Below are 24,728 nucleotides of genomic sequence, written 5' to 3'. Positions count from 1 at the left end.
ATGTTCTTATGTGGTTACCCATGGGTATCCAAGGACAAGTTATTCGGCCATTGTATGCTGTCTTACAGAACAGTCTCACATATTTTGCAGAAGCAAACACTGAAAATTAATAAATAAAACTAACTTAGAGTCTACCAGAGAAGAACATGTTTTTGCTGGAGAAGGAAATCTCTAGAATATTTCGTGTCTATCATCAGGATGCTCAAGATTTTCTGTTGTAAGACTGTAAGGAGATTTCTGAGAAGCAGCATAGAAAATGCTTTCCCAGAGGCTGATTCCATCTGTGTTCTTGAGTTGATCTGATCCACTTCTCAAATTTTTTGAATTTGGTCAGTTTTCTAATCTTTTTCTCCATGTTTCTGGATGATACCAAATTCCCAGAGAATAAAACTGAAATGGATGAATGATTTCTGTGAATACTGTATTTTCCTTCCACTTTCAATGCCTTTACCATTTTTCTCAGACAAATAAAGTAAGAATTTCTTTGCAGATTGCTTTTTGCATCAGATGTTATAGTCAGATTCTGACGTCAATACAGGATGCTAATCAGAGTGAAATCATCTGGGCTTGTAATGGCTGTTAAAATCCACAGAATATCATTAAAATGCTATACCGTGTATGTAAACCAGCTTAATTAAGCTAATATATTCATAATTGGTGTGTATTTGTAGACATTTATGCCAACAGCAAACAAGAAAACTTGAAAAACTTCACTTTCATGATGAGTTTGGTAATTTTAACATGTATTTGATGTCAAGATGCACTCTGCCTGTGTAGGTCAGAAAGCATGGGTCTAGTAGGCTTTAAGTTCACTCCATTTTTTATATATGTTTTATATTTTGGGTTGGTTTTGACCTTTTTTTTTATGGGTCTAAGGTTAGTTTGCTCATGTGGCTAAACCAAAACCCTAGTCAATCAAGCTGCTTTTGTTAAATGTCTTCTACTGAAATTGGACCTGATTAAAATTTACATTTTCTTTAAAAGTAGCTTAGTTTCATCTGTCATGCCAGAGCTCTCTACTTACTAAAAAAAAAAAAAAGGCAAAAAATGTTTAGACTGAAGTGCACTTGAGAAGCTCATTTTTAGGACTGTTCAGTTCATTGCTTTTGACTAAACCACAAAATTTCAGATTACTAGAATAAATATTACAAGGCAGTTTAAAATATACTCCTAACTAGGAGAGTTCGGGTTAATTTGGTGTTGATGAAAAAGAGCTGACTTTTTTAATGTCAACCTTTTTATAATCTTTTTAAACGTTGCCACTAAATGCTTCACTTCTTTAGAAGCATCCAGGCAGTGCTACTTCTTTACCTGAAGTTGTTGGCCACTCTCTTGCTGCTGGCCTGTTTGCTGGTTAACCTAGGGGTGAAAGAGAACACGTCTTCTCCCTCCTGTCACGCTCAATATTGCCGTCTAGCTGTTGCTGGATGAAGATGCAGCTCAGTCTTCCAGAAGAAATCCATCACCTTCCTTTAATTGATGAGCTCAAGGAATAAAAGTTAAGTAGGGCCCAGTTTTACTTTCTGCAGATGTGTGCATACATCCCATATCCAAAAAATACTTTAACAGCTAGGTGTGAGACTAGAGAGGGGTGATACAGATAGATGAACCAGATAGATTTAATACTGTATGATCTTTCCTCACTAATCTGTGAAAGAAGTTCTAACACTTTAAAAAAACCAAGTTAACATCTTTGTTAATAGAAGACACTTAAGTGTGCTTTTTATTTAGTGTATGAACATCCACTGTATAGCTTCATTCTGATAAATATGTAGAGGAAGAGGAGAAAATATAAACTACTTCTGGAGAAAATAAAACTAACTTTTTAGAAAAACAGACCACAGATCTAGTTTCCCTGCGAATTAAGAAATTAATTAAATAGTTGGCAGTTATACTGCCAGTGACTTCAGTCTGTCTTTGTTCTTCATTTTTAGGCCAATGTAATGAAGCTAAAATCACTGCTTTTCAAAATCTCTGAAAGCCTTCAAGACCAGTGAATATTTCCCTATATTTTTTTACCATCCTGTTCGTTACCGTAGGAAACAAATACATAAGCAGAAATCAGCCAGCAAGTCTATACTTTCCGAGAACCCTGGGGGACTCCATGTGCTTTAAAAATGTATGAGACTTTATCCACTGACTCGTTATTAACTGCTAAAGGTCACATGTTTTGACATTGTTCCCGAAAGTTTTGCCTTTAAACCCAATGTCCTCCTGATTTTGGTATCAATGTATGCTTTCTTCCTGAATATGGTGAAAAAAGGCAGAAAACAATTACAATGATTATAAGGTCTATCTTGATTTCTATAGGAGATATTAAACTATCAATCTCACCAAATGTAAAAGTGCAAAGCTGGTGACAAGGTTTCATGTTACACTGCTGATACATTTGCATTCTTTCAAGCGATCCTGATCTGTAAACTCTGTTTTCCCAAATAAATGTTTATTTTCTGTGAAATAGGAAACTATATGAAAATTAGCATTAAAAATCCTATCTCTATGGAAGACTTATGTATGAGAAAATGAGCTTCATAAGAAAAAATTTCTCTTTTTGAGTAATCAAATGCTCAACTTCAAAGCTCATGCTCTGGTCCTATAAATATAAGGTTAGTCATATAATAAAGCAGGTCATGTCATTAGCTCTTGTCATGAGCTTTATGTTAATCACATACCTAAGTGATTAATTATTTGGGGCCAAAATAGTAACCTAAAATTTAAAGACCTTTCCTACCTTTGTTTTCTGTATTTCATCCATTTTAACTATATTCAATATGTTTTAGTTAAGTTGCTAGATCTGAGCACCAGAGATTTCTGTATGTAATTCATTACAGAGGCTTACACAGCATAGTTAACAGAAATTTTAAAAGTATGTTATTTTCCAACTTAAAATAAATCCCCTAGCTTTTAAATTTCTTTTTTTTTCTTTTTCTTTTTTTTTTTTTTTATTTATTGCCCTTTTAGGAACAAACTTCACCCTTGCAGAACTAGGAATCTGTGAGCCCTCTCCCCATCGAAGCGGCTACTGCTCAGACATAGGAATACTCCATCAAGGCTATTCCTTGAGCACCGGCTCTGATGCTGACTCAGACACGGAGGGAGGAATGTCTCCGGAGCATGCCATCAGGCTGTGGGGAAGAGGGATCAAATCCAGGCGAAGTTCCGGTCTGTCAAGTCGTGAAAACTCAGCTCTGACGCTTACCGACTCCGACAATGAAAATAAGTCAGATGAGGAAAATGGTAGGCCTTTTTGTTCAATATGTTCTTAATGCACATGTATAAGAACGTGATCATACTTAGAAATGCATGAGTATTCTTTTAAAGGTTAATTTTTTACTTTTCTTTCTCAGTTTGACTAAAGCTGCTTTTTAATGTTGGGATTGTTTTAGCATCGATGTCAGGAAACTCTATGACATGTATATCATATAATATGATATATTTTGTGTTTTATCGTACAATTTACTCCTCGCAATAATCTTTCACAGAAGTTTGTGCTCAGAGTACATTAAATTAATCTTAATGATGAGAAGCAGAAAGAAATTTCTTAAGAGAAATAGTTTCTCGTATGTGATTTTTATACTCAGCTTGAGGTAATATTGATAATCTACAATACGCTACTAGCTGTAACAATGGTGCTAATTTGTAACAATCAGATTTAATTTTGTGTGGTTTTTCACGTTTTTGAAGTTATAAAAAATAAAATTAATTTGTTGTTTGCTTATTGGTAAGTATTGGGGGCTTTTAGAAAGCAAACCTATGCATCAGACTGAGGCAAAGCACTTCTGTTTACTATAGTCATTAAGTTCATAGAAATGAGACTTTAGACAGTGTAACAATCATTTGTGACAAACGCCTAGACATTGGTTGATTCTCAAAGTAAACTGCATTAAGCCAGCTGTCCTTTCAAATTCATATAACCCAGATTCATGTTCTTCATATATATCAGCTAAAAATTTTTACCTAGGGAATTTTCTGTGCTCCCATGTTTTTAAACTAAACCAGAGGAAAAATGGTAAAAGTGGATTTGCAGGAATTTGTCCTCCATCCTATAGGGTGATGAAGGTGCAAACTCAGCTTAGTTAAAATATGAACTAAATGTTTTGATACTTGCCATTCTGAGAAGGTATCGCAGTTTAACCCCAGCCAACAACTAAGCCCCACACAGCCGCTTGCTCGCTCCCCCCACGGTGGGATGGGGGAGAGAATCGGAAGGGTAAAAGTGAGAAAACTCGTGGGCTGAGATAAAGACAGTTTAATAGGTAAAGCAAAAGCTGCACATGCCCAAGCAAAGCAAAACAAGGACTTGTCATGGGGGGGGGGGGGGATTAAAAATGAGAGAGAAGGGTTCGGATCACTTAAAGAATCATCTCCAATTGTATTAGCAACAGAAAAATTATTTAATAGAAATTTGTATAACAGTGTGACTTCACAGAATTCAATGGCAAGGTTCACTCTATTACTTAGTACATGGATGAAATGCATACAGGAAAATTAAATTAGGATTAAACTAAACTTATGTATATGGGGACTGAAAACGTAATAGGGTAAAAGGGAATGTGGGAAAAGGTAAGGGAAACCCTCCCGTTGAGTCACGAGGTTCAGAGAAGACCCCCTTGCTTTCTAAACTCCTGTCGGAGTCTAGGTGCAGCCAGATCAACTCCTAGTCCCAGACTTGGTCAACAGTTTATATCTAAATGGATTGTCAGTATAATCGCAGCATAAAATTCTTTCACAGTTGAATGAAAATCATGACAGTAATTTATGTATAAATGTTAAAGTATTAACTTATATCTTCTATAACTTACTTAACATCTTATAATATACTTGCTATAACATAATATATACTTGCTATGACTTACTTATTATAGACTTGTCAGGTTAGTACACATGCGTGCATAAAGACACTAAGAGAAATACATATAGAGAATAATAAGAGAGAAAAGGAGGTCTATCTGTTAAAAATTCCCCTTGAGGTCAGTGAAAATATTCACGTCGAATGCTTTGGCATTTGTCTCAACGGGCAAAGGCTCGAGCCTCGAGGAGCGAAGAGAATCAGCCCAGGTCACACTGGCTTTCGGCGACAGACCTCCGATTTTCGCAAACAGGAGAGTTTGCGAGCTCCGAGAGGCGCCCCGCTCAGAGGGAGATGCTGGTCGCAGCCCGCTGCGGTCCAGGAGAGCTCAAAGGGCCTCACTCAGTACCGCTCTTTATAGGTTCGGGAGATGATTGACTTTTGTCATCAACAATTTGCTAGAATCCCAGCTGCGCTGGAAAATTCCGAGACTGAGAATAACTCAAAACACAGATACGGGATGCTCCAAGATTGTCAGGGGAGGACCGTAATGTCTCAAGGTTGTTTTGAGAGAGAACTGGCCGCAGGTCGTTATGAGAACTGGCCATCCCTGCTCCCGTCCCGCCTCCGCCGGGCAGCAGGAGTCCTTGGGACGCGCAGCGTATCTCCCTGTCTTCGCCGTGTAAGAGTCCCTGGCACGGCCAAGGGTCACTTCACTGCCCGACTCATGACACTTATGCTAAGGCCTAGCGATCCTTCCCGAGTTCGAAAATCAGCCCCGAGAGGGGGAAAGGAATTCACCACCACAGGACTTCATTCACCACTTCCCGTGGGCAGGCAGGTGTTCAACCATCTTCAGGAAAGCAGGGCTCCAGCGCGTGCTAATGGTTACTTGAGAAGAGAAACACCCTAACTCTGAACGTCCCCCTTCCTTCTTCCCCCAGCTTTATATGCTGAGCACGATGTCCTATGGTCTGGAATATCCCTTGGGTCAGTCGGGGTCAGCTGTCCTGGCTGTGTCCCCCCCCAACTTCTTGTGCCCCCCAGCCTGCTCGCTGGTGGGGTGGGGGGAGAGGCAGAAAAGGCCTTGACTCTGTGTGAGCACTGCTCAGCAGTAGCGAAAACATCCCTGTGTTATCAACACTGCTTTCAGCACAAATCCAAAACATAGCCCCATACCAGCTACAGTGAAGAAAATTGACTCTACCCCAGCCAAAACCAGCCCAGAAGGTGAAAAGGGATCTCCCTGATGTTGTACCCTCAGAGCAACTATTCAGGCAGCTGATACCAGCTAATGAAACCAGCTCCCTGCTACGCATATTACTTGTGATAAAATTTAATTTGTTACATGTTGGATGCCTCTCAGAAGAGGATTTCTTTTAGATGTTTATTTTAGGCTCCTCCCCATACTTACTGACTGTTGTCTTGGTTTCAACAAAGCCGGTGTGCCAGGCACTAGAAACACAAGCAACTGCTTGTCAAAGCAAACAAGGCAAAACTGAATTACAGGTTTTATATTGATAGAAGAAAGCTCCGAAAAGTGCAATTGATTTTGTTTGTAACAGCAGTCTTTTTTTTTGTTGATTTAAATTGAATCTTCAAGTAGTATCTCCTCTCCACAGGCATAGCAGGATACATTTCTTTGTCAAAACCAGAGAGGAAATGTATATTTACTAATAATGGTGTGTACAAGGAAGTCAGTATTTTAAAAAGAATCAGTGACTGATTAATTTTTTTTTTTTTTAATGAAACCATTCACAGAAAACATGACAGCTTCCATGACTTTAGTATAGTTTTGATAAGGCTACTGTGCATAATTTCAAATAAAAAACCTGACTAATGAAATTCTGGCATTACGGAACAATTGGGATTCATTTCTGTAGCATGAATTCACTTTACTGAAGGCGACTGTCTCCATTTCAGTGGAAGCACTGTGCCACACCTTTTGTATGAGAAAATTTAATCTCAGGACCTACTTTCATACATACTGTCACAGACATTGATAAAAGAATGAGTCTGTTTGCTTGCATTTCAGTTTCTTCCTTACACTAAGTGAATTATTAAGTAATTGGAAATACAGTGCAGTGAATCCATTTCAAATAGGTAATTTTTCTAACAATGATGTTAATAAGAGAAAGAAGGACATGATCAAATAGCACACAAGAAACAAACCAGTACGTGGAATTCATTTTTACTTGGAAAGGTTTTTGTGATAAGGGTTTCTGTATGTTTGGGTGTTTAAAAAAATCATGCAAGTTTGAAGCAACTATTATATACACAGAGGTGTTAACTTCAGTAAACTTTTTAGTCTCTCACAAATTCTGGTTAGCTCAAAAATCAATGCTTCTTCACATCACTGATTTTATGAAGTTTTGAGATGCATTATCATATAGATTGACAGTTGCCCCACTGGTTCAGCACCACAGTGTGGACACTTACAAAACCATCATTAATTTCTTACGCTTGTGCCCAGCAGTGGTTTCCTACATAATAAACACTATGTCCTTCAGAAGCAGATCAATAACCTGCTAGGTATTCGTCTTCAAGAGGAAGTAACAGGAATCTATACTTCAAGAGAAATTTGCTCTCTGATATGGTTTCAGATTTGCAGGTTACTAGCATAAAACAAGACATTTCTTGGTATGAGATTTTATCCATTTATGCCTAGCAATATTAGAGTGAACTCATGATGCAAGGACTTCTGAATTTATTTAACGTACCGTTGAAGCTTTTTCCCCTGATACAGTTCAACTGTTGTGTTACAAAACAGTAGTTCAACTCCAAAAGGTGATTTTTTTTTTAATATTGAGATGCTATCAATTTATATCATTGCATTTAAAAAAAAAAAAAACAAAAAACCAAACTATACCTCTCACTTTTCTTGTAATATTAAATCTATTTTGTCACTTTTAGTACATCTCTAAGTAGCACAGAGGAGGCTTAATTTCTAAAAATTGCTCTAACAATATGATTTGTTTCCCATTCAAATCCATTCACAAAGCTTATGACCATTTTCTGCACTTCTAGATTTAGTATGATTTAATTTTATCATAAATTAGAATTCTGTGAACCTTGAAATATTAGCAGGTTTGAAATGCTTATAGATAAATTGAAATAATGGAAACTCATTTAAATTCAATTTTTTACTTGGTATACTAAAATTCTTCCTAACAAAACACCTTATTGATGATCCAATTTGAAAAGCAACACTTCTATTTTTACAAGTCTGATTAGGCTCTAAATTCTTCTTATATCTCACAGCTTTTACTTCTGTCTCGATCTGGCCATGTCTTTTTTATACATGGCAATGTGAATATATAACAGCAAATCTGTCACCAAATTGTTAATCAACATGATGTATTGAGTTGTGAGATTTAAGTAAATTAATCTTTTCGTGATATATACAAATGTAAAAAGTCAATTAGATATATAGCTCATCTCTGATGTCATGTGCCAGCTTTGTAGAGAGAATTCTTTGTGGGGACCCACAGGTACAGAGTATAGGGGATATACCAGAGTTCCCGAATGCTTATTTTTTCTTTCCTTTTATTAAATCCTGTAACTGTTTATTCCAAAACATCATGGAAGTCTTTTCAAAAGTAGCGCTTGTCATCAGTTGTCATGTGTTCTTTCCTAAGCCTACAGTATTCCTGTTTCCAGAGTAAAGCTTAGGTGCTGATTATGTTTAGGTAGTGGCCTTGAAGCAAGTACTCTTCCAGGGCTATATTTTGTTTACTTTTTTAAAAAGCAAGCAGTTGTTCTTTTTTTTTTTAAGTTGAGTTGAAAATTAAGTTCTTCTCAAAACTTCAAAACCTGTTGTAAAATAAAGTAATTTTCAATATAAAAATCCATGTAAACCGAACTGTCATAATTAAGGAAGATTGATGTACAGAATGTTTTTGCAACAAATCTGCAATTGTCTCCCTGGCTTCACTGTTATTGAATGACCAGTTACATGCTGTTAGGGAGGTGATTAAATTCAACCATCATTAGGCAGATGAGAGTGAAAAGCTGAACAAACCAGTAGTACAGGAGAGAAAACATAATCCTAGGTAGAAGAAAGGAGAACAGAAAAGTAGCATGTAAACTCAGAGCAGATCTCAGTAATATTTCAGAGTGCTGAAATGAACTTAGAGACCCAAAGAGAATCCAGAAGGAGGGCTTTCAGTTTGACGTGAATCTAGATCATGTTGATTCTCCTGTTGTAAAAAAGAAGACATCTGGAATCATGTTGGAGACCTTTTTTGGGGTAGAAAGTTGTTACCTTGATACTTTTTGTATAGTGCCTTTATTATATGTAATGGATAATATCACTGGTAGAATGGGACATAATATAAAATGTTTATCATGAGATTTCTACACTGATAATACCAAACACTTGAGATGTTTCTGGTTTAGATTTGTGTGTCAGAAAAGAAGAAAAGCTTGTCTTGGGGGAGGAGGAGAAATTCCAGGACTGAAACCATGTTATTAAAATAATGTCAGACCAAAAAAGATGATCAAGGAATGCTTTTATCTTACCTAGTAGTGATTCTGAATTGAACAGCAAGACAAGAATGAATGGGAAGAAATAAAGCAATCTCAAACTTCAGCAAAACAAGGGAAATAGTTCAAGGTCATATGGTGGTAATGTGTGTGCATGTTTTAAAGAAATCTACAATAAAACACTGTGATTTTGGTAGCTTTTTGTAGATAATGCCTATGAAAAGCAAATAATTTTGAATGTACGGAACCATTTCTGTGTTGATAGCCTAGCTGTATCTTGTGAGGTGTGGAAATGTGGTGCGTTATTGGAATGAACCCGGAGAGTCCTGACGTTGAATCCGGTAGTGCCATGCACTTTTCCCTTTCCTCACTTCATCCCCTTTTCTTCCTGGAGAAGATCTTACCTACTGCACTGGAGCCAGCCTGTCTCTAGCATCAGGTGTGAGGATTCAAGTCATATGGAAAGGTGTTGTAGGCTGCTTCACAAATATTTTCAGGTTCAATATCCATCAATATTGCTATGCTAGACATATCGGTGACAGTGAATTCTATAATTTTTTCCACATTACTTTGGTGGTGTTTTTTATCATAGTAATTGAAAGTTTGAATACCAGACAATGCCATGTGTGCATATCACTTATTAAAAAAAAAAAAGAATACCATGAATAAAGTTAAATGAATTTGGGAAAATTGTAAGATAAAATATGAGAAACTGTATTTATGTGTTGTACTTCTGATTGAATCTTATGAAAAAAACAGGGAAATTATATTTTCCTTTCTTTTTTTCCCTGCTATGAAGTTTTCAGTGGTAATTTCATATAGTGATTTCTCAAATGCATGCGTAAAGTAAATCTTAAAAAAAACCCACCAAACAAAACCACCCCATAATTCAAACTGACCTTGTATTTTATTGTTGCTTCAATTTTATGAGCAGTATAATCTGGGCTTATCCTGGGATGTTGTTGAATAACGGACTTAGACTTACAATAGAAAAGAAAAGATATTATTGCATCACAGGAGTTTACAAAGAGGCACCAGACAGATGACAGCAAGGAGTTTATGTTCTTATTTTTACTGTTTTAATTTTGCCATGTTGTTCTCAATATTTCATTACTTTAATTTTTATTCAGCTTTCTATTTCACACTTCATAATTTGCAGAAAAGGTTATGGTGAAACTGTGATTCTACTCTTGAGAAGGTTTTGGTTGTGTTGTATGTGTGCTAATGTCTCTGAGTGGTAAGACCAGTTTGGAAGTAGAAGGTTTTAACGTTCCTAGTGTCGGAATTCTATTTGGGTTAAAACATTGGGAGATTAAGTTTGCTTCCTAAATATTCACTTTTGCCTATGGGAAAGACTTTCCTTGTTAAAGTGGGGTGTTTAAACAGTGGTGATGCAGTTGGAGCAGATCTGTGTAGTCTTTAATCGGAGGGGGGCGGGGGGAAGATAATATGCCCTTATAATTTTGAGGTAGTATACCTATATTTTGTGTACAAGAAGAAGCAGGGAAGCTGTAGACTTACTGTATATTGCAGAGTAGAGTGCTAATTTCAGCTGTTAGTACTGTCTAGGAATGTTGTGCCCATTTCCCTCCCAGATCAACCCAGGTAGCTTGGAAACAGCAGGAGGGACAGATATGAAAGAGAAGAGAAGCTGCCGCAGTTGTACGATCTGTTCGTAGCTGAGAAAGTGTCCAGATGGTCCTAAGGAAACGATGAGATTTAAATGAAATGTCATAGACTCAGAAAATGGAATCACGTACGTCATATATCAACTAGACTTCTTAAGAAGGAGTGCTGGGGAGGTTAGCTCATGCATGGGCATACTTCATCTCTTCTTTAGGAAGGCTTGTAAAGTACTTTGTAAATGACAAATTTAGCAAGTCATTAAGCACAGTATCAAAGCTCGGTTGCTTAAGTGGATCCAATTTTGATGTGCTCTCAAAACTTGAGGGCACTTCTAATAGGAAGTGGTTTCCTAATGAGGGAATTGACTAGCAGGAATGACTTTTAAAGACTTAACTACACATCAACTACAATTTTGTCCAGGTAAATGGCTTATGCATTCAGTGCAGAAGGAGGGTAAATGATGAGGTTAAGGACAAAAAATGGATATGTAGTACTGGTAAACTTTAAAGCCTTGTGGAAGACATGAATATGAAATGACAGTATATAAAATCTTAAACATTTGTTACAATTTTAATATAACCCAATAACACTGTAGTGTGGGTTAGCAGGATGATGCGATGGAAGTAGTGCTAAACATACAGGTATATTGAAAGAGCTAAATAAATACTATCTGGAACACAGTGTTTGGTGATATTCTAGAGAGTAAGGATGCACATGTGGCAACAGTGACAGCTCTGCTTAGGTGGCCTAAAAAGGATAAAAAATTGCCATCTTCACATTCAGTTGTTTGTATCTGGAATTTAGCAATTTGGCAGCCATTAGATTTTTCCATTCAGTTTGGTGTTGACCAGAGCGATGTACACCAGGATCTCAGGTTTTATTCTCCCAGGGATAGATGAATTTTTAGCCCTCATGATCATAGAAGAAATGGATGGATTATAAGAAGAAAAAATCTCTTATGCAGGGTGTGGTGAGGTCTTATACCATGGGTGTCTGTAATCTTCTTGCCCATTCATTTGAGTCAGGGCTTCAATGTCTGTAAAAATTGTAAATTGTCATTTCTCTGAGTTGTCAGTGATTTCAGTACCTCTGCCACAGTCTATGCCACGCTCTGGTTGCTGGGCCTTGACCATTGTGCTTTTTGTCCATATAATATGAGGACCTGGCTGAAGCTGTGTCCTGTTGTGCAGTCTCTTCCTTCAGAGTGACTTTTGTGGATTATATGAATGCCCCCTACATAACTGCATGAACCAAGGCAACCAGGAATTGTGACACGGGAAATGAAATCCAGTATTTAGCCAGGAAACTGAGGAAGACAGAAATATAGGCTGGTAAATTAAGGCTACCTGGAAAATACTGCAGCAGCTAGGTTCATAAACCGCTGAGGCTAGCTGTGATCTTCCTTTTTCCCGAATTCAGAGGGAAAGAGCTTTTGCGTGCAGTTGTATCTACATCATTGTGTGAAGGTCACAACATGGAGAGCTTTTTAAATAAACTCTCAAAATAACCATGAGATTTTTCAATTAGTATTTTAATTATGAGCCTTTCCCTCTACTAGAGAGAAATGATGAAACTATGTTTAACAAGAACTCCATTACAGCACATCATTCAGTTTGTCAATTATTAGTTTTAGTAAAGGAAACTTAGATGATATAGGTCACCTAGGTAAGCAAGTGGCAGCGCCTTTGTTCAAAGTATAACCGAGTTAGAATAATGCCTTTTTATACTTTTCTATAAGAGAGATGTGTATCTGATAAAGTTAATCCAGCTTGGTAATAAATGCATTGTGAGTGGCTGATGAGTGATAAAACCTTTGCAGAAGCTTTGCCTATACGTGGCGTTTAACAAAATTTATCATAGTGAAACAAAAAAAATGTGTTTCACATTTCCCTTGTAAACCAAAGCACACATCACATGAAACCATATACTGAATTTATTTTCTGTTTTGCCTTTCAAAAGACTGTGAAATTTTACCAAAAGCCTACTCTAAATTTGTCAGGCCAGATACTGGCACCTTTCCTCATGTAGCATACCCCACTATTAATAATCTTCCTAAGTACAAAGACTTGCATATTTCACTGAATTGTGCATAACTAGGTCAAGGCACATACTGTTTTTTCATTTACGAAGCTTGGCCTGAGTCTGACCAAGGAACTGGTTTTGATAGTACAGTGAATGCCTATTTGCCATACGTGTAAAACTACACGCGTATATGGCTGTTTCAGTATTATTACTGTTTCTAAATATTTCATTTGGTATGCTTTGTGTTTACACTCTGCACGCTGTTCTTTTCAAGTAATCTGGCAGCTTGTCGAAGACAATGTATTCGAATTGACTGTTAATGTGATGTTGAAATGTAACGTTCTATTCAGGTAGAATAGAATTCATCTTCAGTTAGAAAATGGATAGGAAACTATACCTTAGCTCTTTTAGTGCCAAAGTTTTAATATGGATATATTAGAATCAACAGAACTTGTTGAAAACTAAATAATCCCGTAATTACTGAGTTTCAAGGGAGATTACTATTACTTTACTCTCTTTTATTAAAAACCTTTTTTTTATCTAGTTCTTAAGAAGTAAATGATAAAGATGTGCCGCAAGTTCTGTTCCTTAAATCAGAGGGCAGGAAATCTCATTCATGAGCCCAAGTTTTATGTTTTACCCATAAAGGTTTTTTGTGACTCAACTTTTTGCAGAAGCTCCTGGCAGAACTGGACTTCTGTCAGGTACTATAGGAGAAATCTGGAAATCAACTGTTTTCTTTACTTTTAATTTCACTATATTTCACATGGATTAAAGACCACTTTCTGCTTAATTTAAGCTTTTACACGTTCTGTGACAGTCTCCTTCCTTGACATTGATAAGAGAAATACTTTTATATATTCATTCAGTCTCTCTGTAGCATTTGAAATTGCTGACTCTGACATTCTTGCTTTAAGAAGCATGGGGATGATTGGCAATGCTTCAGAAAGGCTGAAGTTCAGCCTTTCAAATCAAGTGAAAGATTTCTTGTGAGCAGCAGTTTGTCCACTTCCAAAACACTCGCCTGTTAAGTCTTTGGCTCACAGACCTCTCATCAATGTTCTTCAACATCTCAAAAGCTGTTGGTAGCACTACAGAGACCGTGCTGAAATCTTAACCATACGTGAATTTGAAATACTATCTATGATAGAAATAGAGGATGATTTTTTCAATTTATATTTTGTCTGTCTGATGGTTAAAGAACATTAGATTAGACTAGAACCCATAATAGGAAGATATGGTGATATCAGAGAGATGGAAGAATTTTGAAGAACTTCCCTTTTTCAGAAAACTTGCTTGCTGTTGAAGGCTAGTTATCATTGTTCCTAAAAATGTCCACCTACATTTTGCAAGTTGCTGTAGGAATGTTTTCCGTGTAATAAGTTTACATGAAGTAGTAGCTTTAAATGTTTTTTCCAGGCTGAATAATTTATCTCATTATAATGTGTTACTGTTTGTCACCAGAGGGTGCCATTGCTGTGATCTTGCACATTCTTGTGCTAAAACCCACTGAATTTTGGAAGAGGTACTGCTTCTAAACGGTACCTTTTCCTTTAGTTGTGTAAAGCAATGGCAAGAAAAAGTGGCCTTATGGAGAATAATTTGCACACCTGGTAGCAGAGCTGTGTGTAGATTCAATTCTTCAGGTGCTGTTGATCTCAGGAAATCAAGCAGTAGCCGGAACAACCAAGTCCTAAAAAGGGGCTGTTTCCTGGTTATCCACTTGGATTTGTTATCTAAATACATTTAAATAAAACCACTTACATTGTAGTTGTGCAAACTCTACATCACTCATTTCTTACCGAGGAAATCACCTTGAGGTTCTAGATACTTAGTACTGTGCAGCAGAACACTGGTGTCAGAAGAAGAGGTAGTTTTATTTGTGAATGAAGTCACAGAAAGAGGTATAGTTACTACAAAATAAGTTGCTGATATACTTTGTGCTGGCCCCTCAAGGCATCCAGTTCAAGGTCCCTTTCCTAATATTAAAAATGTGGAAGAGGCTTAGGCTTGTATGTACTACCTGTCCTCTCTGTCCCCCTAAGTCTGTGGTTGCCCAGTGATTATCCTTCTGTGGTCAGGTGACGGGGTCTGACAGAGATTTACACAAGCTGGACTCGAAGAAGCTTAGTTGATTCATGGAATATATCACAGGTACTGTTCATTCACAGAGTATATCAGACTGTATTTAGGTGCGATATGAACTCATATTTATACCTTCCATCCTTTGGTATTTTTCTCTGTGCTCCCAAATACACAATGCATCTATCCAGGTAAATGAAATAAAAGTATGAACTTATCAAGCTTCTTTTCCTATAGGCTAAGATAGAAGAGGGAGTTTTGGTAGGTTTTTTACTTTTTAATTACTTAGAACTGTGCTGGTATTATTAAGGGCCTTCAAATAACATGTCTTTGGGACAGATTTTATGGCTGAACAACAATTCATTGGAAAGGCTGGCTTTTGTGATTTCTGGAGTTGTTATAAATATCTCAGAAGTTGCTGACTGTTCAAGTCATTCTAAGGTTTTCCAGCAGCACGTTGCTGATATGGAGAGGAAGACCGTTCAGTTCATGAAATTGTATTTGCCAGGAAGTTCAAGACGCCTATGGAAGCTGATACTTCCTTGCCATGTTTGCCCTATTGATACTGAGATAGCATCTTGTAAGAAGGCATAATATCATTCAATTACAACAACATGCCTGTAGGCAAGGCACAATATGTGAACATCATTTGTTTGCTTAGAGCCATGACTGTCATTCAGAAATATTGAAAGGTAGCAGTTGGATTTTTTCACACAAATGGTTAAGGGACTTTTCTCAACATCAAATTAGCATTCAAGAGTGAGAATATAGCTTCTGTTTCCTCAGATGCTGAACTGTAAGAATGAGTAATCATGATTCCTGGGGGAAAATTTCTTTTTATTTAAAAAAACCCAAAAACTTGAGTGGTACTAGATAAGAAATGGGTTTATCTGTTTTCCATAGAACGCTTCTATTTAGTAAACTTGAAATAAGATGAATTACAGTGAAGTTACTCTTCTTTCCAGTTTTCTTTCAAAAGAGGGGAATTATTTTTAAGGAATTGTATGCTATTTTTGTATCTCCCACATAATGCTATAGCTTTAAGCTATATTACATAGTGTGAATAAGGACAAAACAAAGGAATGGATATAATTGCTTAACAGAGTGGAGTTTGTCCTCTGTATCTCGCTCTTTTTTTTTTTTTTTTCCCTGTTTAAACTTCTTTTTGCTAAGTAAAACACAACATCACTAACGCTTGTGTTGAACAGTTTTGTACAATGCGTAGAATGAAGGCATGGGGTAGGAAGGATTAGGTAAAGGTTAAGACCGTGACCTGCAGTGTGAAAAGGCAAGCGAGTGAGAATGAGTAGTGGGACATGAGGTGCAAAGGAAAGGGGAGTCCAAGGAGGCTGCAGAGAACTCATCAAATGCTTAGGTTTAGGACAGCCAGTGAAACAACAGACCTGTGCAAAGAAGTAGTAATCTGCCTTCAAAAATGTTTTTACTAACTATGTGTGTATGCTGTTTTTCAAAAGCATGCTACAGCAATACTGAGAATAAGTTTTGATGGATTTCATCTGTATATAAATGCTGATGTTCACTCTAATAACCTCTTTTACTATAGCAAACGTTCTGAGCTGTTGACCTTGAAGGGTTAATGTGTCAGTGAATGCCACAAGATTGCTAGGAACTGAATAATTGTATTTGTGTTACATGCTTGTGAATGAGATAAAAATATTTGGAGTTTTATTTTCCTTCTCATTTTTATGCATTTCGTAGTTATTTCTAAAGCTAACAATATATGTAAATAATTCAGTTTGTTTCCTTCCTTTGCAGACTTCTCTACATTTTCAGTATTAAATAGTGAAGTAATAAACCTTATCTGCCCAGGCCTGTCAATATATCCCTGGGTAGCTGCTCAAAGACTCCTTGAGTTTTGATCATCTAGATTAATTTGCCAGCTCTAATTTTCTGGATAATTACTGCATAATTCAAGACCACTTCTATTGTGATACTTACCCAGTTTTTGTTCTTTGAGATACTTTATTTCTTGACCTATAATTTGACTTCCCTAAGAGCATCTGAAGACAGGTATCCATATTCAGTTTAATCCTAAATTTTGGGATTGGCTCACACTCCAAGCCTGTCCTCTGTCTGTCTCAATCAGGACTCATTGTCCTCTCCCCTGTGGACTCTCTGTTTGTGCACTTAATGTCCTTACCCAGAAGTAAGGACATTCTATACATAATGGAGCACTGTACTGGCTCTCTTAGGTGACAGAATGCCATCTAATCTTTTCAAATGAACATTTCTGTTAATTTAAAAGCAGACTTTCTCCTATGTTTTCAGAATTTTGGGTGGTTGGAATTAATGCCTTACATTTTACTTCCATGGATATCAGGACAGATGAAGGCAGCCTTTGATTACAATTATAATATTTTGTGTGACACTTTTTTTTTTTAAGATGCAAAGATAAATAAGAGTCCTATGATAAATGTTAGAAGACTGACCTATAACCACAGCAGGCAGACATTAATAGTTGGTGTTTTCTATTAGCTGTTTTGCTAAAGATCCTGAGAAGTGCTTTACAGCCGGGTGAATATGAGCCGGCAGCGTGCCCAGGTAGCCAAGAAGGCCAACGGCATCCTGGCCTGTATCAGAAATAGTGTGGCCAGGAGGAGCAGGGAGGTGATTGTTCCCCTGTACTTGGCACTGGTGAGGCTGCACCTCGAGTGCTGTGTTCAGTTTTGGGCCCCTCACTACAGGAAGGACATGGAGGTGCTGGAGCGTGTCCAGAGGAGGGCAGCCAAGCTGGTGAGGGGCCTGGAGCACAAGTCTTATGAGGAGCGGCTGAGGGAACTGGGGCTGTTTAGCCTGGAGAAGAGGAGGCTGAGGGGAGACCTTATTGCTCTCTACAACTACCTGAATGGGGGCTGTAGTGAGGTGGGTGCTGGTCTCTTCTGTCAGGTGGCTGGAGATAGGATGAGAGGAAATGGCCTCAAGTTGCACCAGGGGAGGTTTAGGTTGGATATTAGGAAAAATTTCTTTACTGAGAGGGTTGTCAGACATTGGAACAGGCTGCTCAGGGAAGTGGTTGAGTCACCATCCCTGGAGGTATTCAAAAAGTGAGTAGACAGGGTACTTCAGGACATGGTTTAGTGGGCATGGTTGATGGTTGGACTCGATGATCTTGAAGGTCTTTTCCAACCTAAATGATTCTATGATTCTAAGACATTTCAGGAGCAATCAGTACTTCAGCACTATAATTCTGAGGACTTCACAGTACGCATCATTAAGAAAAATAATTGTACATGGTGAAAGGTAGAGGTAGACCAGGTAGCTGTACACTTTCTAAGGCTTTGGTCAATCCCCTGATAATTTTTATTAACCTTTTTTTTTTTTTAGGTATTACATTTTTTTACTGGTATTTTTCACCATATTTTTCTCCCATCATTTTCTCTTTTGCTAAAAACATTATGGCATTGGCTAGTCTTTGCCTGAAACACCATTTATTTGCCCTTTCTGCATTTCATTTTTAATATAACATAGTGCCTTGAGCTTAAGACTTTAATGTGGTTCCAGATCATCTCCTAGTTTTGTTTGACACGTGATGGCTTAAAAGCATTCATTATAAAGCAGAATGACTCTGCAAAGTGAGTGTTATTTTTTTCCTATGTATGATGAATTCTTTGCATGGCTTAAAAAAAAAATGGAGGAACAGCTCATCTTACAGAAATAATGTTCATCTTAGAAAAATGATCTGAAGAAATCAATATTTTTCTTTTCTCTACTTTTGTCCCTCCTTATTTGAGTCTAGTTCACATAATAACTGCATGTTAGAAATGCTTCAAATCACTTCTGTGGTGATAAATTTTGACACTTTCTCAAATATTGGTTCTATGTATTTCCTTTTTGTTAGTCTTCTTGTGCCATACGTAGTGCAATAGTACTCTCATTTTTCTTAGCATGAAAGAAATGGGCTTTTTTAACAAACAAAAACTTTTCAAATAATTTTAAATGTGATTTGAAGCTCCTAAAGCCTTACTTGAGCTCTGCTGTTATGTCTCAGAGGAGTAGAACATACGTGGCAACTTCTCCAGAAAGATCCTCTCAAAAGAACATATTAAAGATGAAATATAAGGATTTTTAGATCAAAAGGATAATGATTTTTTAAAATCTTTACTATGTGATAAATTAATCAGAAGGTATTATAAAGATGTACAAACTTGCACAAGGAGAGAGAAGGGAAAGTAGACAGTGACTTTGAAATTAGTATAGACATAGACCTAAAGACATACTTCCAGAAGTTTGTTATAAACCAACAGACAAGTAGCACACGCACTTGTTAGAAATCTGAACTGTGCCAGGGTGAGCATGATGAGAAAAATTACTGATATGATCACAAATACCTTATTTTATCAGATATTTTATTGTATTTACAGAGATGCTAGAATGCTCAGACATAAAATAATGAGTAATGCAATGACTGTTCAGAAGCCCAGCATTAGCCGTTGGTGTCACTCAAGTCTTCCTATGCAGTATAAGCTGTATACCAAGCAGGGTGAATAAAATTATACCTTCTTGTAATGTCTTTAAAGAGAAAAAAACCCCTGATTCTTAAAACTGAAAGTAATTAGCTAACATATATTGGTGTGGACATAAGTTGCATATTTCTGACAGGAATCATAACCAACAGACTTGACTCTGTAATTATGAAAAAATTCTGCAATTTAATAAAAGCCCAACAGACTTTCATAGCAATGAGACCTATGTATCCAAAGGCAGATGCTGAACCAAAACACCTAATACTATGATAATTTGTTTCACATTTCTTATGTGAGCACGTATATGACTCATTCATGCTTAAAATACATTTGTGAATGGAGGAATTTGGTTAGGTAATAATTTTTGCTTCAGAATACAAATACAGTGAAACCTGTTCTAACAGATCAGCTGTGACAAAAGCCAGCAGCAGGAAAGGAGAGTTTGTATTGTAGCTTTCCGTATGAGGTTCACAGATAAGCCTTACCTGCCCGTCCCCCCAAAAGAAAGATACACTGTAATTAGATTTACAGTCTTCAGTGCAGTTTATCTAATTTTTTAAGATCTATTTTACTTACTTATGGAAGGCAAGGTAAATTCCACAACTCTGTGAGCTGTTATGATGCTTATGTAAGCACAATGTGTTGTAAACAAGTTTAGTAAATCTTAGCATTCAAAGGAATTTTACAAGAACTAGAAACAAAAAACTTGGTTCTGCAAGTTCATTTAAGTTTTAATTAAATACTACTAATAGTATTTTAAGAAGGATTCTGAGCAATAATTAGAGTAACTTCATTATTATGATTTATCAATGATAATGAAGGAAAGTTCTGGGTTGCATGCACACAAATTGTGAATTTATGGCAATGCTATCAAAATGTGATTGTTATAGATATGGAACCTATAATAAAAATGCACAGTTCTAGTGCTGGGTGTACTAACGTGTAGTCCATGCTTCGTCTACTTGTGCATAAAAAAGTATTCATCAGTCTGGGAAATGGTTGCAAACCTGATGAAATTAGTTCTGTATACTCATGGTCTCAAACTACTTGCCTCATGAGTTTCCGAAGTCTGAGGAATTAAAAGGAGAGAGGCAATGTTTTTTACAGACTTTTTCTTATGCTATTGGAACATAAAGTTCAGTAAGGGAATTCTGATAATTTTGTACAAGAATTTCTATGAAAGATCTATCCCATTAGGTAATTTCATTTCAACTGCTATTATTAAAGAGATAATATAAAGCCCTTGCCAAGCAGCCTTTATTTAGCAATAGCAAGATCATCATGCAGGTTGAGCATGTGCTTGAGTACTGGTTCATACTCTAAATCCAAATATTTGGAAGAAAAATTATCTCATAGTAATTTCGTTACCTAAGGATTATTATCTGTCACCCAGGCATACTGTCACATGGGACCATAGCAGGCAGCCCATGAGCTGCGTCCACACCATGCGCTTGATTCAAACCTAAAGCAGTGTCCAGCGAGCCTCCGAGCATTCCTGCTTCTTATAGCCCAATTAAGGATGCTCTTTGATGGGGTGATGGTATTGCACAGCCCCCCGGCGGAGGCTCTCCCAGTCTTGCACTGCACCTTGTCTCTTTTTATCTTGTTCTGCATTAGAAGAGAGGTACCTGCACGGTCGGTACCTGTGTGAGCTGAGCCGCCTCGCGTTCTCACGTTAGTCTGTGATGACCATTGCTTCCCACCTGCGACGGCCGAACTCCCCGTGCGAACAGCCTTCTGTGTGGAAACTCAGTGTCAGCCGAAGTATGTTTATTTACCAGTTGGGGGGTGTTTGAAAGACCAACCAGTTTGAAAGTTCCAAACAAGTCTCTGCTAGATCGATACTCATTAACAGTAAACATGTAGTTCTTGGTCATGATTCACGACATACTTGAAGAGCCAGTGCTCACCAGTCTCGCGCTGAGCCCTCTGCACACGCGTAGCACCCAGGGCTGAGCTGGTGGCCGAGGGCAGGCCCCCGGCTGCAGACATCTGCTGAGTGGGCAGCTGGAACCAAAGGGATTCACTTTATCTTCCCCATTCTTCCTCGCTCTTCCTCAGTGTTTTTATGCTTCTTGTCCTCCTCCCCCAAAAGCAAGGATCTCGTTTGCTCCCTGCATAGCGTATCTTATTTTTTGGACCATGTTCGTCTGGACATCTTTCTTGCTTGTTCTACTGCCTTTGTTCTTATCTTGCGGATTTTACTTCTTGCACATTTTGTTCTGTGCCCCGTTTGTCCAACTATATCGCGACTCTCATTCTGCCCCTGTGTGGTTATACATTATGTATGTACTTAATTTAACAGTATTACGAGATGCGTCTGCGCTGTTGCTGCTTGTGCTTCTTGCAGTGATACAGTGTCAAAAAATGTCCATCCGCTGTCGCGAGTGGTACAGGTTTTATCCAGAGCCCTTCTGTCCGGGTGAAAGGCAGACATCCAGCCTCGGGGATATGGCAGCCGCTGCTTTGGCTGTGCATCCCAGGACAAAAGAAAATTTAAAAAAAAGATTAGCTTAAAATGCAACTTGTAAAACAATTTTTTTTTCATGTTGTTACAACCTTCATATAACCCATTTCTGTCCTTAGTGCACAGAAAAGGGGGCCGTTGCGGCTGCCTTGCCCTGTCCTGCTGGGCGATGGTGAGCGGGGGCACGGAGGGCAGCACCACGTGGACCTGTCGCTGTTGGAGGGAGCGTGGGTGAGGAGTCAAGCTCTGGTTCAAAAGCTGCTTTGATTAATACAGCTATTAAAACAGCAGAAAAGTCTTGTAGCAATAAATCAGTTCCGTAGTATACATAGGACTTCGGTGATGAAACCTGGTTTTTATTTATTTTGGGGTTTTTGCCACTTGTGGGTTTCTGCCATGCCTTTGACTATATACAGGATTTATTTTTGTTCAGCTCTGTTGTAAAGTGCTGAACATAATATGCCCCTGAGTCCCAGCTGAAGCTTCATGTGATTTAAATGAACAGTGGCATTCACCTTCTGAGTCAGGACCAAACCGTACAGTATTTCTGCGGCGGCGATGGCTGCGTTATCTTATTGGCCCCTATGACTGATTAGGGGCCAATAGTCCATTGATCGCTGCTCCTCGGCTTCTCTCCCACTTCACGCTGGATTTGAAAGAGCTACTCGGTGACTTAAGAAGTAGGTGCATAATCTATGCATTTATCACTCGGAATGAAAGAATCGTTTTGGTTCAGACACAGGTGAGTTAGTGCTTGTGTTGGCTCGAAGGCTACTAGAGAAAAGGATTTCCCTAGAAAATAACTAGACAGGAAAAATGAGTTGGACTTCTGAGGATTTGAAGTATAAAATGTGCAAATTACAAGAATTTGGCATACTGTCAGGCTTACACTTTTTCCCTTGATATACGGAATTTGTGTGATCTGCTCAGTCCAGCATCTTATTTGTGGTATATGTTTTTACAATGAAATTTGTGAGTGGCTTCCTTTTTTATTTTCTTTTTTAATGTGAGCATTTTATGACAGAAATTCTAAGTCCAGTTTGGAGTGTTATGCTTTAGACATCTGTCTCCGTAAAACTTGAGTGAAAATACAAGATGCCTATTTGAATAACACAGTGTCACCAACAGTGCTTGAAAGTGATGCTAGAGGTGATGGTGCTCCTTATGGTTCTCTCATCATATATCGTGTAGTACATTTGTGCATGTATGTGGGTAGTTCTTTGAAAAAGAATAATAAACAGGTCCAAGATGTGATGTCAGATCTAGTTAATCAGTGTACTAGAAATACATTACCCTGAGTCTTGGTTAGGAAAATAGTAATCAAAGTCTTGAGTTTCTTTTCGTTTGGGGAGACAGATGGCATATCTGCTTAACGGCAAATATCCAAAAGACATTTTTTTAAAATCCTATCTTTCAAAACATGGCAATCAGAATCATCTTGGAAAGGAACTATTAAATTTAATAAGCCATATGTTCAGTGAATTTACTTATTTTGTTCTGAGATGTAGACATAAAATTCACCTCTGTGTCCTTTTGTGTAAATTAACTGCCTTATTCTCTGCTACACAATTAAGGTATTTAACAAAGTTCCAAATGTGCAACGTATTATTAGCCAAATACAGCAACTAGTTTTCATGTTGCTAAAATAAATGCATTTAGGTGAACAGTCTGCAGTTTACCAGAGTTCCCTCTGTGGAGTTCAGCGTGTTTGAAGATCAAATTGACTGGCAGCTTCCTTGGTATACATAAAACAGATCTAAAATTATTTCAAATAGAAATTCTCTGAGGATTGTATCATCTTTGCTGTTCTGTTGTACTGAAGATGCAGATGTGCCAGACTGTTCTGCAGGATTATAAATGCATTAGTGAAACCCTAATACACTCTCTAACAAAGATATGCAGTGCAAGAGGTTTTCTTAGCCATCTTGTACCCGCTCATTTTATTTATTTCATGTAATTGGCATGTTGTTCTGCTTTTATAGCTTGTTAAAATGAGATGTGAAAAGGGCTATAGCTAATGGCTGCTGGAAAATCTTTTCCCATGGTAGGCAGGAAGAACATTTCAGAAAAAATACATTGCAGATTTTAAAGCACAGTGCTCTCCCAGTGAGAAACAAAGATTAAAAAGATGGATGTAATGCATTGGTATGTATAGCAGAAGCAAGTTTTAATGACCTCAGATATATAAATGAACATCATATACAAATGCCCAAGCGTTGAGATGGCATCCTTTTGTACAAGGATACTGGTGTAAGCCAGGGCTCCTTGGCACTGCGGTGCTAATACTGAGGCGTAGGTGCGGTGTAAAGGGTCTGGTGGTAGCGGAAGGGGTTTTTTCCCTTCCTCCTTCAAAGAAAATGATAAGAGAATACCTGGAACAAGGTTTTGTGAGCATCTTCCTGCTCTCTCATTCTAGCAAACAGAGTGTGTTCCTCGATTGCATTTTTCCCACCTCTCCTTCTCAGGTGCAAAGTCTGTGTCACTTGATGATTCCTTAAAAGCTGGTCCTTGCTGCCAGCCGCTGGGCAGGTGTGAGCCAGAGCGGGTGTGCGGAGGAGTCATTTCACTTGACTTTTCTGTGCAGTCTGACCTATAGTCCCTTGCTCCGTGAAAGTCACCGTGTTGATCTGTTCTAGCCTTACCCTTTCCTACAGAGTTTGGTTTCTTGGGCTGCCAAGGGCTAGGATGTTCAGCAAAGTTTGTGGTTTGGAAAGGGTTTTTTTTTGTTGTTGCTGCTGCTGTTTGTTTTGTTGGGATTTTTTCCCCTGCCAAG

General features: G+C 37.9%; 1 protein-coding gene across 15 annotated transcripts in view; it reads left to right on the top strand.

Annotated features, from left to right (window-relative positions):
• TENM2 (teneurin transmembrane protein 2) overlaps positions 1 to 24,728 on the top strand; it is an 848,782-nt gene that overhangs the window by 336,719 nt on the left and 487,335 nt on the right. For all 15 annotated transcript variants that reach the window (XM_069772607.1, XM_069772606.1, XM_069772615.1 and 12 more), the window contains exon 4: positions 2,962 to 3,237. In XM_069772607.1, coding sequence (XP_069628708.1) covers positions 2,962 to 3,237 — 276 coding nt within the window. The remainder of the gene's footprint in view (positions 1 to 2,961; positions 3,238 to 24,728) is intronic.

The sequence above is a fragment of the Haliaeetus albicilla genome, chromosome 27 (genome assembly GCF_947461875.1).
Source record: "Haliaeetus albicilla chromosome 27, bHalAlb1.1, whole genome shotgun sequence".
NCBI classification, from domain to species: Eukaryota; Metazoa; Chordata; class Aves; order Accipitriformes; family Accipitridae; genus Haliaeetus; species Haliaeetus albicilla.
The sequence above is the reverse complement of the archived record's forward strand: the minus strand, read 5'-3'. Positions and strand labels throughout refer to the sequence as shown.